The following is a 16,801-nucleotide window of genomic DNA, read 5'->3' on the forward strand; positions in this document are numbered from 1 at the left end:
TATGTTCTCTAAGGTAGGTCGACCAGGATGAGAACAAATAAATAATTAATGCAATAGGTATGTTCTCTAAGGTAGGTCGACCAGGATGAGAGCAAATAAACAATTAATGCAATAGGTATGTTCTCTAAGGTAGGTCGACCAGGATGAGAACAAATAAACAATTAATGCAATAGGTATGTTCTCTAAGGTAGATTGACCAGGATGAGAACAAATAAACAATTAATGCAATAGGTATGATCTTTAAGGTAGGTTGACCAGGATGAGAACAAATAAACAATTAATGCAATAGGTATGTTCTTTAAGGTAGATCAACCAGGATGAGAACAAATAAACAATTAATGCAATAGGTATGTTCTCTAAGGTAGGTTGACCAGGATGAGAACAAATAAACAATTAATGCAATAGGTATGTTCTTTAAGGTAGATCGACCAGGATGAGAACAAATAAACAATTAATGCAATAGGTATGTTCTTTAGGGTCTTTAAATGCAGACACCTTGGCACTCCCCCAACACAAGGCATCAGATTGAACATCCTCATTTTAAGCCCCATGGCTGCATATTTATACATCCTACAAGGCAAAACACAGCCCATTTTACCAAAGGTTTTACTTCTTTGGTTTCCCGCTTTTTGAAGGTAGCAGTATATAGTGATGGTCACGTTTCAGTCAGTTCCTCCATCTGTTCCACTTTTGTATTCACTACTTCTACTGCTCCTGAACTACTCGATGTTCTTTTGCACTTAAAAAAATCATATTTCAGTCCTTTATTCAAATGTTGTTTGGGGTTTACATTGACATGAAATGTCTCCATACTACATACAGTACACACATTTGTAACTGCTTCTCAACCTTAACGCATAATTAGAATTTATTGAAACTTTCTCAGAACCTTCTTCACCATATAATACCATCAAGCATCGGGGTGGGTTGTATTTTATTGTGCTCATGGTATATACTTATCATATTAGTTTGTTGTGTATAACTTTCAGTACTGTAGTGTCAGGAAGCCTAAATGAAATGTCTGTCATCAAATTATACATATACAAAGTATAATTAAAATCTTGCCAATTGTTGTGGTTCTAATCAGTGGGGGATCCAGAAATTTTCATAAGGGGGGCCTGCTCCAGTCGTGCTTCAGTGATTCCCTAAATATTCAATCAGATTTTTCCCACAAAAGGGGGGCCCAGGCCCCCTGGAAAACCCTCTAAATCTGCCTGTGCTAATACATATTAACCAGCAGCTAGACAATATTTAACTTATTCTTTTTGATGTTAGAATAAATTGTATAAGTCAATAAGCTGATCAAACATGCAAATGTATTTAGGACTTCAAAAAAATTTAAAATGTAGTGCAAAGTTACGTTTTTGGTTTATCTTTAAGAAAGTTTGTACATACAAATAAGCTTGTAACAAAGTTGACATGTTACTGCTATATCATGCAGGGATGGTACCCATTATCAATATGTTTTTTACAGAACTAGTTGAACTAAGTGTCAAATGGCAAAATGGACTGGTACATTTTTAAACCTCCAATTTCTTATTCCAATATTAAAAGTGATCGTTGTCAGTAAAATGTCACATGACAATCTTTACACCAGAATTTATGTCAAACAGGACATCACCTTACCTTTTCTATTGTTCTTTTATCATAGATGAGGATCTTTGGTTGGCTCCTCATGAAGTATACATTTCTTAGACATGTAGTTAAATATGTGCATGTTTATAGTGACATCTTAAGGTTTCAATTTATATAAAATTGTCTTTACTTAAATTCTTTTACTAATTAGCATAAATTGTTCAAATCATGTTACATAATATTTTAACACAAATATAAGGATTTAAGATTCCATTGGTAGGAATTTATTACAAAATACTATTTCACACCAAGCCACTTATGGTTATAGTGTCCCAAATTTTTCTAATCCTATCTTATTTGTTTAATAAGATTATTGCCAAAAGTTCTAAAGAAGTAGGAGGGCTTAAATTGACCCTAAGTTTTTAACGTTTTTTTAATCAGGCCAAGTTACTCCAAATTTCACAAAGAAAAATAGCAGCTCCTGGTCCAGAATTTTTTTTTCTTCTAGGGATTCCATATGATTATTGGCACCTTTCGGTTACAGAACATTTGGAATGTAGGTAGCAGCCACAGTAAAGCTTATAAGTCAAAAAAATGCACAAAATCATCATATTTTGACAGTTTGTCCAAATTGTGCAGACTTAAGAGCCTAAAATTTACTCTTATGAAGAGATTTGTTTTATCTCAAAAGGCTTTTGAAATTGGTCAATTTAAGAACCAAATTATGGCCTTTTTGATATTTTATGATAAAGTTGAAATTCAAGGCCATATCAAGACAAAAAAAGTCTGTAATAATTTCACACTTCAAGCTTGCTTTCATTAACTTGGAGAATAATCAGTGTATTATATGTTTACCATTTTCCTTCTACCGCAGTGTTTCCTTGATCATAACACTGACCACTAACTAAGCTATAAACATGTTGCAGTAGTTAATACATATTATGCAATAGTACAGTAATTAATACATATTGTGCAATATTGCAATAGTTAATACATAGTACCATGCAGTTGCATAGAGTGTCTATGTTTTCAAAGCTGTACAGGTTTCTTCAAGTGTCTAGTCATTCACCCTTTATTTGTACATTGACGGCTTATGTGTTTAATTTGTGATCATTTTCTTTATCATTATATTATACTTTCATTTCTTTTACAGATCTTCAAAGACAGCATATAACAAGCTCAGACTTGATACCTAATGGCACAGCACATCACGACTTACAGGTCCAACCTGAATCAACGACACAGTTAGATCGAAATCATCTATGTCCAACATGTAGTAAAGGCTTCAAAAGCAAGCAACAGTTAGCTCAACATAGTCTAGTCCATACCAATATACGCAAATATGTCTGTTCATATTGTGATAAAGCTTTTAAACAGTTGTGTCATCTACAGCAGCATGTCCGTATTCATACAGGTATGCTTATAGTATTAAGTGTGACAAAAGTTACATCTCAGGGGCGGATTTAGCAGAGGGCATAGAAGGCTAATGCCCCATTTGATTTCATATTTTGCATAAAATCGTCAAAATGTTTTCTTCTGCTTGCTAGCTTGGCGATATTTTTTATTTACTAAGTGACAGTGACCTATATTTTTTTTTTCTGAATTGAATTTTAATAAAGTTTACATAAGAGTTTTTTTGGTGAGAAACTCTTGACTTAAGCATGTTTATATAAAGATTCGATTCAGTACGATCAAATATAGCCACATGTTGACATTTTAGTTACTGTTAATGATGCCAAATATATCTTCCATTTCAATATTAAATGACTTCCCTGGGATTATAGAGCCAATTGAGGGAACAGTTTTGTTTTCCTTGATTAGATGAGTTTGTATTTTTGATGCTGTTATAAATACAACTTGGCTATCCCTGTTGATAAAAAAACGTGTGGCCAAGGGCGAAACTAGGTCTAGTAACCAGCTCAACTCCATCTGTCCGTCTGTACGTCTGTTCGAAAGACCTTGGGTAGGAAATTTTCATCAAAGTTTTCTTAGCATTTTTTTAAAGGGATTGATTTAATAGTTGGTCTGCAGCTTGATAATGTTGAGTTGTAGCAATTAAGCAATTTTTACATCCATCTAAAGTGAAGCCACTTCCTGTCTACCTATTATGCTATAGTTTGATATTTTTCATCTTTTATTGTACAAGGACAATTTTTGTCAAAGTTTTCTTGGCTCTTGTTAAGGGGAATGATTTAATATTTGGTCTGCAGCTTGATAATGTTGAGTTGTAGTGAGTAAGCAGTTTTTACATCCTCTGTTTGACAATAGTTTGAAATGTTACATCACTCACTGTACAAGGAAAATTTTGGTTAAAGGTTTTTTTGCCTTTATGAAGGGGAATATCTTAATAATTGTCCTGCATCCACTGCACATTCACTTCCTATGTGTCAATAGTTTGAAATTTTACAGTACTCCTTGTACAAGGAGAATTTTTAGAAGTTTTCTTGCCTTCAATGAAAAGGAATTATCAGTTATGCTCCAGTATATTGTTACCTCATTCAATTGCATGCTGCAGGTCCAGACCCGGTATTAGTCTTGTTAAAGTGTATTCTGAAACTTAAATGCAGGTATATATCTCCTGAGTGCCCTATACACATACAAAATCAAGATGAGGCTACTTAAATCCTTGAAAATAAAACTGTCATCATTTTATGTTAGATATACAGCTATGGTTAAATGGAGAATGATTCCTCCTCAATCTAAATGTCACTAGTACTGGTAAATGATTTGTTAGGGATGGCTTTGCAAAGACAAGCTACCCTCTACCTTTTGCAGTGTGGTTGTCAATAGAAATAGAGAGAAATCTTGGAAGTCTTAAGAAAAAGGATAATTGTCAACAATACAGCCAAATGTAAAAGATATCTCAGTATTTATTACTTTTAGAGGGGCACATGGGCAAGAGTAATCCCATTTAAACAAATGGTCCATCACAGTATGTGAGTTTAGGCAATTAAATTGTCAAATAAAAATATATTAGATAGTTTAAATGACTCATTTAATTTGTTAGAATCTATCAAACAATATTTTAAAATACAATACGTTTTTTAGTATTTTTTAGATTTTCATATATTCTTGCCTTGAGCACATGAAAGATACATTAATTGTCTAAATGCACATCTGGTGCAATAAAATTGGTAGTTATTGTTATTATGAAACAATCCCAAGAAGATTTACACCAATTTTAGAGTGATATTGTTTTGAGATAACATAAAGAATTGTTGTCACAGGTTGAATAGAGTGGAACTGTACATTTTTTTAGAATTAAATATACAAAAATAGTTAATATGAATTAAAACAGAACAAATTATTCCATTGTGTTATGTAACATGTCGACACAGTCTGTTGGTTCCGTTATAATTACTTATGTGTGTGACATTCAAGGACGTGGCACTGTGTAAACATGTGCTAATATGAAATTTACGATGGAGATTTTCCTCAAGCTGTAAAAAACCCATAAACATATTCATCCTCATGGTATTTTTATATGTATGACTGGCTCATCCTTATGTTACAACTTCTAAGATATTTGTGGTCTATTTCTTTTTCTGATTTTTGGTTATTTTTTGTCAAGGATTCTTGATTTTGATATAAGTAGGGCATATAGAAATTGAATGGCTTTGCGTTTAAGATTGAGTTTAAGGTTGGTCCAGGGGCTGAAACACGTGAAGGCACAATGAAAATTCAACATTTCTTTAATGGTTATAAATAAATAAATAATATTAATTAAAATTCTTTATTTAAAGAAGGTAATTCATTTAACAATGACATGTTAATCTTCCCTGAGGCCTTCAAAAACTATTAATACAAATAGAAAAAAAAATACTAACAAAACAAAATACATATATAAAGCAGCTTAAATATTGAATAAGCACATATCCATTCAATAGAAGAAGAAAAATACATTAGATTCAGGTATCTTCATTCTGTACAGTTAAAAAATAGTTTGAACATTTGATTTGATGTTAAATGTATCTAAATTATTTATTTCTATAATATTATTTGGCAAATTATTCCAGGTTATAAGACCAGAATATTTAAATGTTCTTTTAAAAAAATCAGAATTAGGTCTTGGTACATGAAGAAGTCCAGAATTTGTTGTCACCTAAGGCATAATTATAAAGATCAGTACAAGCAGTAAATTTATTAGATAGATAATCAAGTGCTAGACCATTCATACATTTTGAACATTAAGACAGCTTATAAATATTGTATCCTCGTAAATATAGTCATCCATTCAAGCTTTTTAAACATTAAAGTTGATGGAAAATCAAAAGAAACAGATAAAACTAATCTTGCAGCACTTTTTTGGAGCTTATGAATCCTTTCCGGATTACAGTTTATAGTAAGACCCCATACTGTTCAACAGTAGTAAATAATGGGTAATATATAGCTATTATAAAAAAGAATAAGATCCTTTGACGGTAAATAACGTTTCAACCGTTTTAACAGGTATATTCTGGTTGAAATAGTTTCACATATTTTAATTTATCAATTTGATTTGACCATGATAGATTTTTATCAATAAGGATTCCAAGAAGTTTTTCAACTTCAACATTATCTAAAGCGATATTATCTTGTAATAAAACACATAAACATTCATTGCAGCTTTCCAGTTTTCTGTCTGGTCCAACAAGCATACATTTTGATTTCTTGTTATTTATCATCATATCATTTTCTTTACACCATTTAATTACATTTTCTAAGTCTTTATTCAAACATGTATTTAAATTTACAATATGCAAAGTTGTATCATCAGCATATAGATCAGATTCTGTATATTCTAAAATTAATGGTAAGTCATTGATATAAACAAGGAACAATAAAGGTCCAAGTATAGAACCTTGAGGAACTCCAAAAGTTACAATTTTATATTCCGATTCAGTGGTTCCTAACTTAACGTTTTGCATTCTCTGAGAGAGGTATGATGAAAACCATTTTACAGAGTGGTCATCACATTTGTATAATTTTAGTTTTGACAAAAGGATATTGTGATTTAGAGTATCGATTGCCTTCTTTACATCTAAAAAAAAAGGATAGCAGTAAAATTTCCATTGTCCAATTCTTCTAACCATTTATCAATTATTTTAATGAGTGCTGTATGACAAGAATGTTTTTCTCTGTGTTATGCCCCCATTACATTCAAATCCTGTATTTGCGCCTGTGGTGAAACAAATGCGAAAATGTCAGAAGCAGGGGTTCACATCCTGCTGAGGGAAGACCACAAGTTTGAAGATTTAACATTGTTGGGATAAATTTCATATGAAGTTATGATAAATGCGTTATAATAGTTAAGCGACAGATGTAGTAAGGTTTGATGAGTACATTAATGTTACTTGACATTTTCAAACTTCACATGTTTATTAAGGAGGAAAAACTGGTTTATCATTGGTAAAAAAGTATTGGGATTTGAAGAGAGTGTGTTTTCTAGGCTTTACTTAAATGCCATTGACGTTTTTTTACTATTGTGTTTTATTTATTAAAAATGTCAAACCACATTTAGATTTTTCCATGATAACATCTATTGTTTAATAGTTTGCCCCAAGATCAATTCAGAAACCATTAATATAAAAACAGTAATAATCTTCTACTGTCTGTTATTTGACATATTATATAGAGCAACAAGTTTACAACTTCTTGCAAAATGACTGAATTTTTACATTAGTTTCTTGAGTTATGTCCCTTGAAAATGAAATGAAAAATCATCTTTTGTAAAGGTTCTGACTAATTATTATAATGTTGCTACAGAGCTTCAATGATATTATATTTGCATGTTTGTAGGTACCATTAATGTATATTCATATGGTGTGGAGATGATTTGCACTCCTGTAAATGTGAAAAAATACATGTGTTGGGATGAGGATCTCAACCCAACCCCCAACATACACACTCGTGCTCACTCATACACTTGTTAATCAAAATCCTGGATCAAATATGCATGCTGCTATACAAATAATGTTCATATGACAAAATGAAATAACATATATACACAAAATCATCAAATTTAAAAAGCCATTGGACTCTTTGCAGTTATCAATCCATCTATCAATTGATTGAAAAAGAGTAGTATAAATATGATCCTCAAAAACAATCTCATTCATGATGAATTACAAATTTATGATGGCTGCTGCCGAAATTCCAATTATCTTTAAGGAAGGTTGGCTTATTTCTTCAATAAAACACAGCAAAACAAATAGTTAAAAGAATAGATAATACAAATGCATAGACAATGGAAAATAGACACTATCACGCACAGAAGCAAAGACAATAGATGATAAACTTAACTTTACCATACACAAAAGCAAAGACAATAGATCAAAGACTATACCATAAACGTAGGCAAAAACTATAGATAAAAGACTATACCATACACAAAAGCGAAGACAAAAGATAAAAGACTTAACCATACAAAAAAGCAAAGACAAAAGATAAAAGACTAACCATACACTAAAGCAAAGATACTAGATAACAAAATATACCATACACAAAGGCAAAGATCATTGATAACAGACTATACCATACATAAAGGCAAAGAATAGATAACAGACTATACTATACACAAATACAATATATAACAGACTTTACCATACACTAAAGCAAAGACACTAGATAACAGACTATATCATACACAGTAACAAAGACAATGGAGAATACACTATATCACACAAGCAAGCAAAGACAATTGATAACAGACTGAACCATACACAAAGGCAAATACAATAGATAACAGACTATACCATACACTAAAGCAAAGAAACTAGATAACAGACTGTACCATACACAGGAGCAAAGACAATAGATAAAAAACTATACCATTCACAGTAGCAAAAACACCAGATAACAGACTATACAATACACAGTTGCAAAGACAATAGATAACAGACTATACCATACACAAAAGCAAAGACAATAGATAAAAGACTTAACCATACACTAAAGCAAAGACACTAGATAACAGACTATACCATACACAGTAGCAAAGACAATAGATAACAGACTATACCATACACAGTAGCAAAGACAACAGATAACAGACTATAGCATACACAGTAGCAAAGACACTTAATAACAGACTATATCATACACAAAAGCAAAGACAATAGATAAAAGACTTCACCATACACAGTAGCAAAGACAATAAATAACAGACTATACCATACACAGTAGCAAAGACAATAGATAACAGACTATAGCATACACAGTAGCAAAGACACTTGATAACAGACTATACCATACACAGTAGCAAAGACAATAGATAAAAGACTTCACCATACACAGTAGCAAAGACAATAAATAACAGACTATACCATACACTAAAGCAAAGACACTAGATAACAGATTATACCATACACTAAAGCCAAGACACTAGATAACAGACTCTACCATACACAAAGACAAAGACACTAGATAACAGACTCTACCATACACAAAGACACTAGATAACAGACTATATCATACACTGTAACAAAGACAATGGAGAATTCACTATATCACACACCTAAGCAGAGACACTAGATAACAGACTATACCATACACTAAAGCAAAGACACTAGATAACAGACTATATCATACACAGTAACAAAGACAATGGAGAATACACTATATAACACACTTGAGCAAAGAAACTAGATAACAGACTATACCATACACTAAAGCAGACACTTGATAACAGACTCTACCATACACAAAGACAAAGACACTAGATAACAGACTATATCATACACTGTAACAAAGACAATGGAGAATACACTATATCACACACTTGAGCCAAGACACTAGATAACAGACTATACCAAACACTAAAGCAAAGACACTAGATAACAGACTCTACCATACTCAAAGACAAAGACACTAGATAACAGACTATATCATACACTGTAACAAAGACAATGGAGAATACTCTATATCACACACCTAAGCAAAGACACTAGATAACAGACTATACCATACACTAAAGCAAAGACACTAGATAACAGACTATATCATACACAGTAACAAAGACAATGGAGAATACACTATATAACACACGCAAGCAAAGACAATAGATAACAGACTATACCATAAACTAAAGCAAAGACTTCAAACTCCAATCTCGATTTTCAGTCTTCAGTTTTGACTTAAGACATCTCTGTCAAAGGTCTGTTAAACAACTACAATTACATTTTGTTCTTTGATTTTGTTGCACTCTGTTGAAGTGCAATATTATAGGATGTACTTTTAATTCACTTTGTACTTCATTTCATACATGTTATGCATTTAAATATGCTCCTTAACCAGTAAAAACATGCATTTGAATTTAAGGAACATAATTGGAAGATTAAATGATGCCATTAAAACTCAGATTAATATTACATGAAGATATAAAATTTTGTAGTAATTATTACAAGTATCAAAATTAAAAATGAATTTGTTGAAGTTAAATTATTCATATAGAATTTTAAACATTTGAATATAATATTATAGAAGTAATAGTCTAGAAGCACAAAAAGACCACAATAATTAAGATATGCATTTGATTTACACCAGGGTATGAACATTATCAATTTCTTTGAATCTTGTAGGATATGGGATTATTATTAAACTTTATTGACTATGTTGTTGTTGATATATTTTTGTGAAAGAGCTTTATTTTTGATGGATACTTATATTGATTGAATTGGTACCGTATTTGAAGAGTTCCCACAATCAATTAGGGATTTGATGATTGCAAATGCAGTTTTACTGGCAAAAACACGTAGCAGATTTAGTCAAATGGATATTTACAACCGAGGGTGACAACTTGTAATTCCTATTCTAATGCAATACTCTGAAAATGCTAAAAATTAAACATTTCAAATATCCCGTAACAATTGACTGTGATTGCGCAATGTTGTTGCCAATGACTCTGGTCGTCAACCCAGGAATTGATGGCAGACATCATCCAATGAAATTTGTCGTTACCTGCCAAACTGCATTAGAATTAAAGGTACTGGATACTTTCCAATCATTTTTCATATTCAATGTGTAAAACCACAAAGAAACCCAGTGATTAAGGTATTGCAACAAACCTCAAAATTAAACACATTTATGTAATTCACAGTATGTTTGTTTGTACTATTCACATGTACTCTTCAATATTCCCAATTAAGTTACATTTATGCCTTAAGTGCTGACGGGATTTCTCATGATCACTTCTAATATAATTTTTAATTCAATATGAAAAATATACAATTCAAAATTATAAATACATATGCGAATATAATGTGCCTATTTATATTTATGGCACTGACAAAAGAGGAGAAATGACTAGGATGGCAGCCTTCAACAATGAAGCTAATTTCAGGCATATGAGAATAGAAATGAGGTCAAGGCCAGGGTAACTGTTGTTACTCAAATACAGTCATGTAATATGTCAGCCATTGTTGTTTGTTAAACATTTTTATGTCTTTGCATTTGCATTTTGTTTTTATTGATATAAATTAACAACCAAAAAGTTTCATTTGCTTGAGGCAGAAAAGGATATAATTTAAAATAAAAAAAAAAAGAAATTTGTAAATGATTAAGTTTTTCTTTCAAATATGGTCTAACAGAAATATATTCAGGCGCATTATTTTAATATATCATTGGTTTATGTAAATGAAATTATATTTTGGGTGTATGTTGATGATACAAAATCTAACAAAAAAACCCGATAGTCAACTATTTATTTGATGAAATAATGGTGATATCTATTTATTTAAAGAAATGTAGAAGCGATTGATATCTATTTATTTAAAGAAATAAAGAAAAAATTGATATCTATTTATTTAAAGAAATAACAAAACAATTGATATCTATTTATTTAAAGAAATAACAGAGAAATTGATATATATTTGTTTCTATTTAAATAAATCTTGGAGCAATTGATATGTATTTATTTGAAAAAATAAAGGAACAATTGATATCTATTTATTTAAAGAAATCAAGAAGCAAATGATATCTTTTTAGTTAAAGTAATAACAGAGTAATTGATATATATTTATTTAGAGAAATAACAGAGTAATTGATATATAGTTATTTAACGAAATAACAGAGTAATTGATATCTGTTTATTTTAAGAGATAGCTGAACAATTGATATCTATTTATTTTAAGAGATAGCTGAACAATTGATATCTATTTATTTTAAGAGATAGCTGAACAATTGATATCTATTTATTTAGAGAATAACATAGCAACAGATATCTACTAATTTAAAGAAATCCTGAATCAATTGATATCTATTTATTTAAAGAATAACAGAGATATAGATATCTATTTATTTAATGAAATATAGGAGTAATTGATATATATTTATTTAAAGAAGAACGAAATAACCAAACAATTGATGTCAGTTTCTTTTAAGAAATAACAGAGTACTTGATATCTATTTATTAAAAGAATTAAAGGAGCTACTGATATCTATTTTTTTTTTAAACAAGGGAGTAATTGATATCTATTTATTTAAAGAAATAAAGGGACTACTGATATCTATTTTTTTAAAGAAAAAAGGGAGTAATTGATATCTATTTATTTAAAGAAACAAGGGAGTAATTGATATCTATTTATTTAAAGAAACAAGGGATTTATTGATATCTATTTATTTAAAGAAACAAGGGATTTATTGATATCTATTTATTTAAAGAAACAAGGGAGTAATTGATATCTATTTATTTAAAGAAATAAAGGAGTAGCTAATATCTTTTTATTTAAATAAATAAAAAAGTAACTGATATATTTTTATGTAAATAAATAAAGGAGTAATAGATATCTATTTAATTAAACAAATAAAGGAGCAATTTATATCTATTTATTTAAAGAAACAAAGGAGCTACTGATATTTTTTTTTAAACAAGGGAGTAATTGATATCTATTTATTTAAAGAAATAAAGGGACTACTGATATCTATTTTTTTTAAAGAAAAATGGAGTAATTGATATCTATTTATTTAAAGAAACAAGGGAGTAATTGATATCTATTTATTTAAAGAAATAAAGGGACTACTGATATCTATTTTTTTTAAAGAAAAAAGGGAGTAATTGATATCTATTTATTTAAAGAAACAAGGGAGTAATTGATATCTATTTATTTAAAGAAACAAGGGAGTAATTGATGTCTATTTATTTAAAGAAATAAAGGAGTAGCTAATATCTTTTTATTTAAATAAATAAAAAAGTAACTGATATATTTTTATGTAAATAAATAAAGGAGTAATTGATATCTATTTAATTAAACAAATAAAGGAGCATTTTATATCTATTTATTTAAAGAAACAAAGGAGCTACATATATTTTTTTTTTAAACAAGGGAGTAATTGATATCTATTTATTTAAAGAAATAAAGGGACTACTGATATCTATTTTTTTAAAGAAAAAAGGGAGTAATTGATATCTATTTATTTAAAGAAACAAGGGAGTAATTGATATCTATTTATTTAAAGAAATAAAGGGACTACTGATATCTATTTTTTTAAAGAAAAAAGGGAGTAATTGATATCTATTTATTTAAAGAAACAAGGGAGTAATTGATATCTATTTATTTAAAGAAATAAAGGAGTAGCTAATATCTTTTTATTTAAATAAATAAAAAAGTAACTGATATATTTTTATGTAAATAAATAAAGGAGTAATTGATATCTATTTAATTAAACAAATAAAGGAGCAATTTATATCTATTTATTTAAAGAAACAAAGGAGCTACTGATATCTTTTTTTTTTTTTTTAAACAAGGGAGTAATTGATATCTATTTATTTAAAGAAATAAAGGGGTAGCTGATATCTATTTATTCAGTTTTAACAAATGACCATAGTGTGATAGTATATTGGAGTTGAATGATTGCTAGTAAAAGTTTAAAATATTCAAGTAAATCTAGAAGTATTTATTTAAATTATTTGATAATAATTTTTAGGTCGTAAAAAATAAATAATTTTAAAATAGTAAAATTGATTTTATGTAAATTTTGATGAGCTCCTTATTTTCACAATGTTATGTAATATTACTTTTTATGTAATCCATGAAGCATGATAAAAGCCAGACAGATATTTTTATTATGATTTTTATAATGCATCAAATCTTACAGTCAATTTTACAGTCTGTTACAACTACTATATTTAGAATCAGTTGACTACCTTGTATCCTTTGTCCCGGTTTTAATATCTGTTCAAGCTGAAAATTTTGACTTTAAGTTATGTGTAATTTTATTGGCAGTAGTTGCAAAGTTTGCATAAAAAATATATTAAATAAAATGCATGGTAAAATGCTACTATCAAGTTTACTTTTTAACATAGTCATAAATCAAATGAGCATATACTTAAGAGATTAATAAAATAAATCTGAAGATGGCCTTCGGTCATAAAACTTTTGAGTACGATTATCGTACTGACAAACTCAGAAATCAACCAATCAATAAACTGGATTTGGTGTTTTGAGCACAAATTTAATACTCCCAGTACTGAGTATAGACTCATGGGTTAAGAAAGACACCTATTATTTTGGGGTTAATTTATCAATTTATCAAAGGTCAAAGTCACAGCACCTTTTAGTAAAACAAACCAGTTTTTTTATTATTTCAGATGTCATCTTTTGAACCAAGTGTCAAAAGTTCACCAATCTTTGATTGAAAATGTTCCATGATGTGAGGAAGGGTCCTATTGATTTTTAGTTAATACATAAAAGGTCAAGGTGAAAAGCAGCAATTGGTAGACAGAAATTTGGACAAAGTTTGGTTTCCAATCTTTTGAACTATATTTCCAATTTTCACCAATCTTAGTTTGATAATTGTCCATGAAATGAGAAAGACCCTTATTGATTTTTAAATTCTATTTAAAAAAAAATTTTAAGAATCTCTCTCTCTCTTTTAAGTTTTTGCAGGGTGACTTCATGATATTAATTGTATTCATAAAATGATTAAATAACATATGTCTTATGAAAAGTGTAATAATGCAGAGGAGAATCATTTTGGGATCCCCCCCCTTCCCCTTATCTGCCATTGCAATTGTTTATGTGGTCATAAATATTTTTTAGACAATTGAATTGACTAAATCTATCATTATTATATAGCCTTTTTCCAAGAAAGACAAATGATGTGTTTAAATATTAATCATAATTAGTATGACAGATTGAATGTAACTGTACGACTTATCTTATATAGGAGAGTTATAACACTATAGGTGACACTGTCTTCATTGTAGGTCTTATTTACGTTTTATATGATAATGTATTACTAGTACATGTGTCCATATTCTGGTTTTAAAAGCTTAAATAATCAGCAAGACAAGACCAACAAATAAATCTTATGGACAAAATCCTCAGTACACTCATTTTTAGAGTGATGGCAATTTGAGTTGATCTTTACTAATTTATAGTGTGTTTCTCTATCTAAAAACTATAAAATAGATAGATTAGAAACTTTAAATTGCAAAATGATCAGCGAGACAAAAAGGCTTACCTATACATTGAATGTTCTTTTATACTAAGACACCATAAACTTTTGTGGGGGCATGGGTTTTTTCTCAAGTCAAATAATTTAATTCCAATGTTTTAAAACTCAATGTGGATTATTCCATCCCATTCTCAATGGAAACAAACTATCGTTTTCACTCTTCTTCTGAAACAATTTTCAAGAAAAATTTAGATTCAAAGAATTTATATTTAAAGAAAAACACATGCCTTCCCCCCCCCCCCCCCCCCCCAAAAAAAAAAAAGATTTTCTAATGAATGGTTGGTGCCTATCTGAGCAAGGTAATTTTCTTCAATATCTATAATACTGAGTTGGGTAAAACTTTTCAAAACATTATTATGTAACTTCTTTTTATTCTTGTTTTCAGGCAGCAAGTTTATGATAATTAAATATGTTGCTGATATGTGAAAGTGAAAATGCTCTTTCTAGAATACAATTTTAGCTACTGAAAAATACCATGTTTAGATAATGCAGGTTTATTGCTTCACAGGAAAGAAGAACTCACTATTTGAAAACTTAAATAACCTTCGTTGTCATTTAAACAGAACATGCAGTTGTCTCCCATTGATTTTCTTGATTTTTACATGTTATTTGTTTGTTTGTGTTTTATATTTTTGAAAAGTTGTAAAAAGAATAGCATTAGCATTGATGTACAGAAAGAATTAGATATCTACAAAATAGTTTGCATGTTATTGACTGAAAGATGTTTGACTCGGGCAAATAAGTCAAATTCTTACACCATGAAGTACTTTAGTTTACATTGGCGAACAAGAAAGGCTGCCAGGCATAAACAATTTTAGAAATTCATCGATATATTGGAAATAACATAACCAAGAAGACCAATCAAGTTCCAATGTTTCTTAAACGTGCCCCACTTATACAGTGATCCCAGGGAAAATACTTCCAGAAAGCATAAGGTGAAAAGCATTAGTAGGTGAAATAAGATAAATTTTGCTATAGGCAGAACATGTATAAGTGATCAGCCATTCTTCGTGGTTTTTCCTGAAGCATCTATTTGTATTTTGTTTGGAACTATGTACTAACAGGTGCTTGGATAGTTCTTGATTGATCAATCAGGGTTATTGAAGCCATTCACAAAAATCAGCAGATATATGTCAAATTGAAACACATACATCTTTAATGATCAGATATTTTGTTAAGGTGGATCATCAATATATTACCTGAAATAGAATTTTCCAAAATGTAGATTTTACTATGTTTTTTCAAAAATATATTAAAAAGTAAGGGTCACCACGCAATTTTTCAAGCTACCAGGAATTTTGCATAGATTATTCATTAAAAAAAACACTTATTGTGAAAATAAGAAATCTATGGGATGGAATTTGAAATGAAATATGAAGAGATAGGTTTTATAATATCCTTTAAGAAAAAGAAAATATGGTGTCACCGAAATTGTTTTCTTGTTACAAATAAAAAATAAAAATTTCTTTAACATTTCCTTATAAAATTTTAATCAAAAGAGTTATCTCCCCTTATATGGCTTAGTTAAAAAAATTGAATCAAACAGAAACAAATATTTGGTATTTGTTAAAACAGTCTTAAAAATGCAATAAATCACTTTAATTGCCAATCTGTCTCAAAACTTGCAGATTTTAGCAAAGAACTAGACCGATTGTGTACTGCTATTATACAACCAAAAACGGTGGTATACAATTATTTAATTAACTACAAAATGGGTCCAGTTGTGTTAAAAGATTATTTTATTTCTTGTGCAAAAAGAGGTCCCAACTAATATCGATATAATAGAGTGATT

At 29.5% G+C, this 16,801-nt stretch overlaps 1 protein-coding gene across 1 annotated transcript in view; it reads left to right on the forward strand.

Moving 5' to 3' along the window:
* Positions 1-16,801, forward strand: part of LOC127719478 (zinc finger transcription factor lin-29-like) — an 88,949-nt gene that overhangs the window by 55,722 nt on the left and 16,426 nt on the right. Inside the window, exon 3 of the mRNA XM_052225627.1 lies at positions 2,729-2,989. Coding sequence (XP_052081587.1) covers positions 2,729-2,989 — 261 coding nt within the window. The remainder of the gene's footprint in view (positions 1-2,728; positions 2,990-16,801) is intronic.

This window comes from Mytilus californianus, unplaced genomic scaffold (genome assembly GCF_021869535.1).
Source record: "Mytilus californianus isolate M0D057914Y unplaced genomic scaffold, xbMytCali1.0.p SCAF_11, whole genome shotgun sequence".
In the NCBI taxonomy this organism is placed as follows: domain Eukaryota; kingdom Metazoa; phylum Mollusca; class Bivalvia; order Mytilida; family Mytilidae; genus Mytilus; species Mytilus californianus.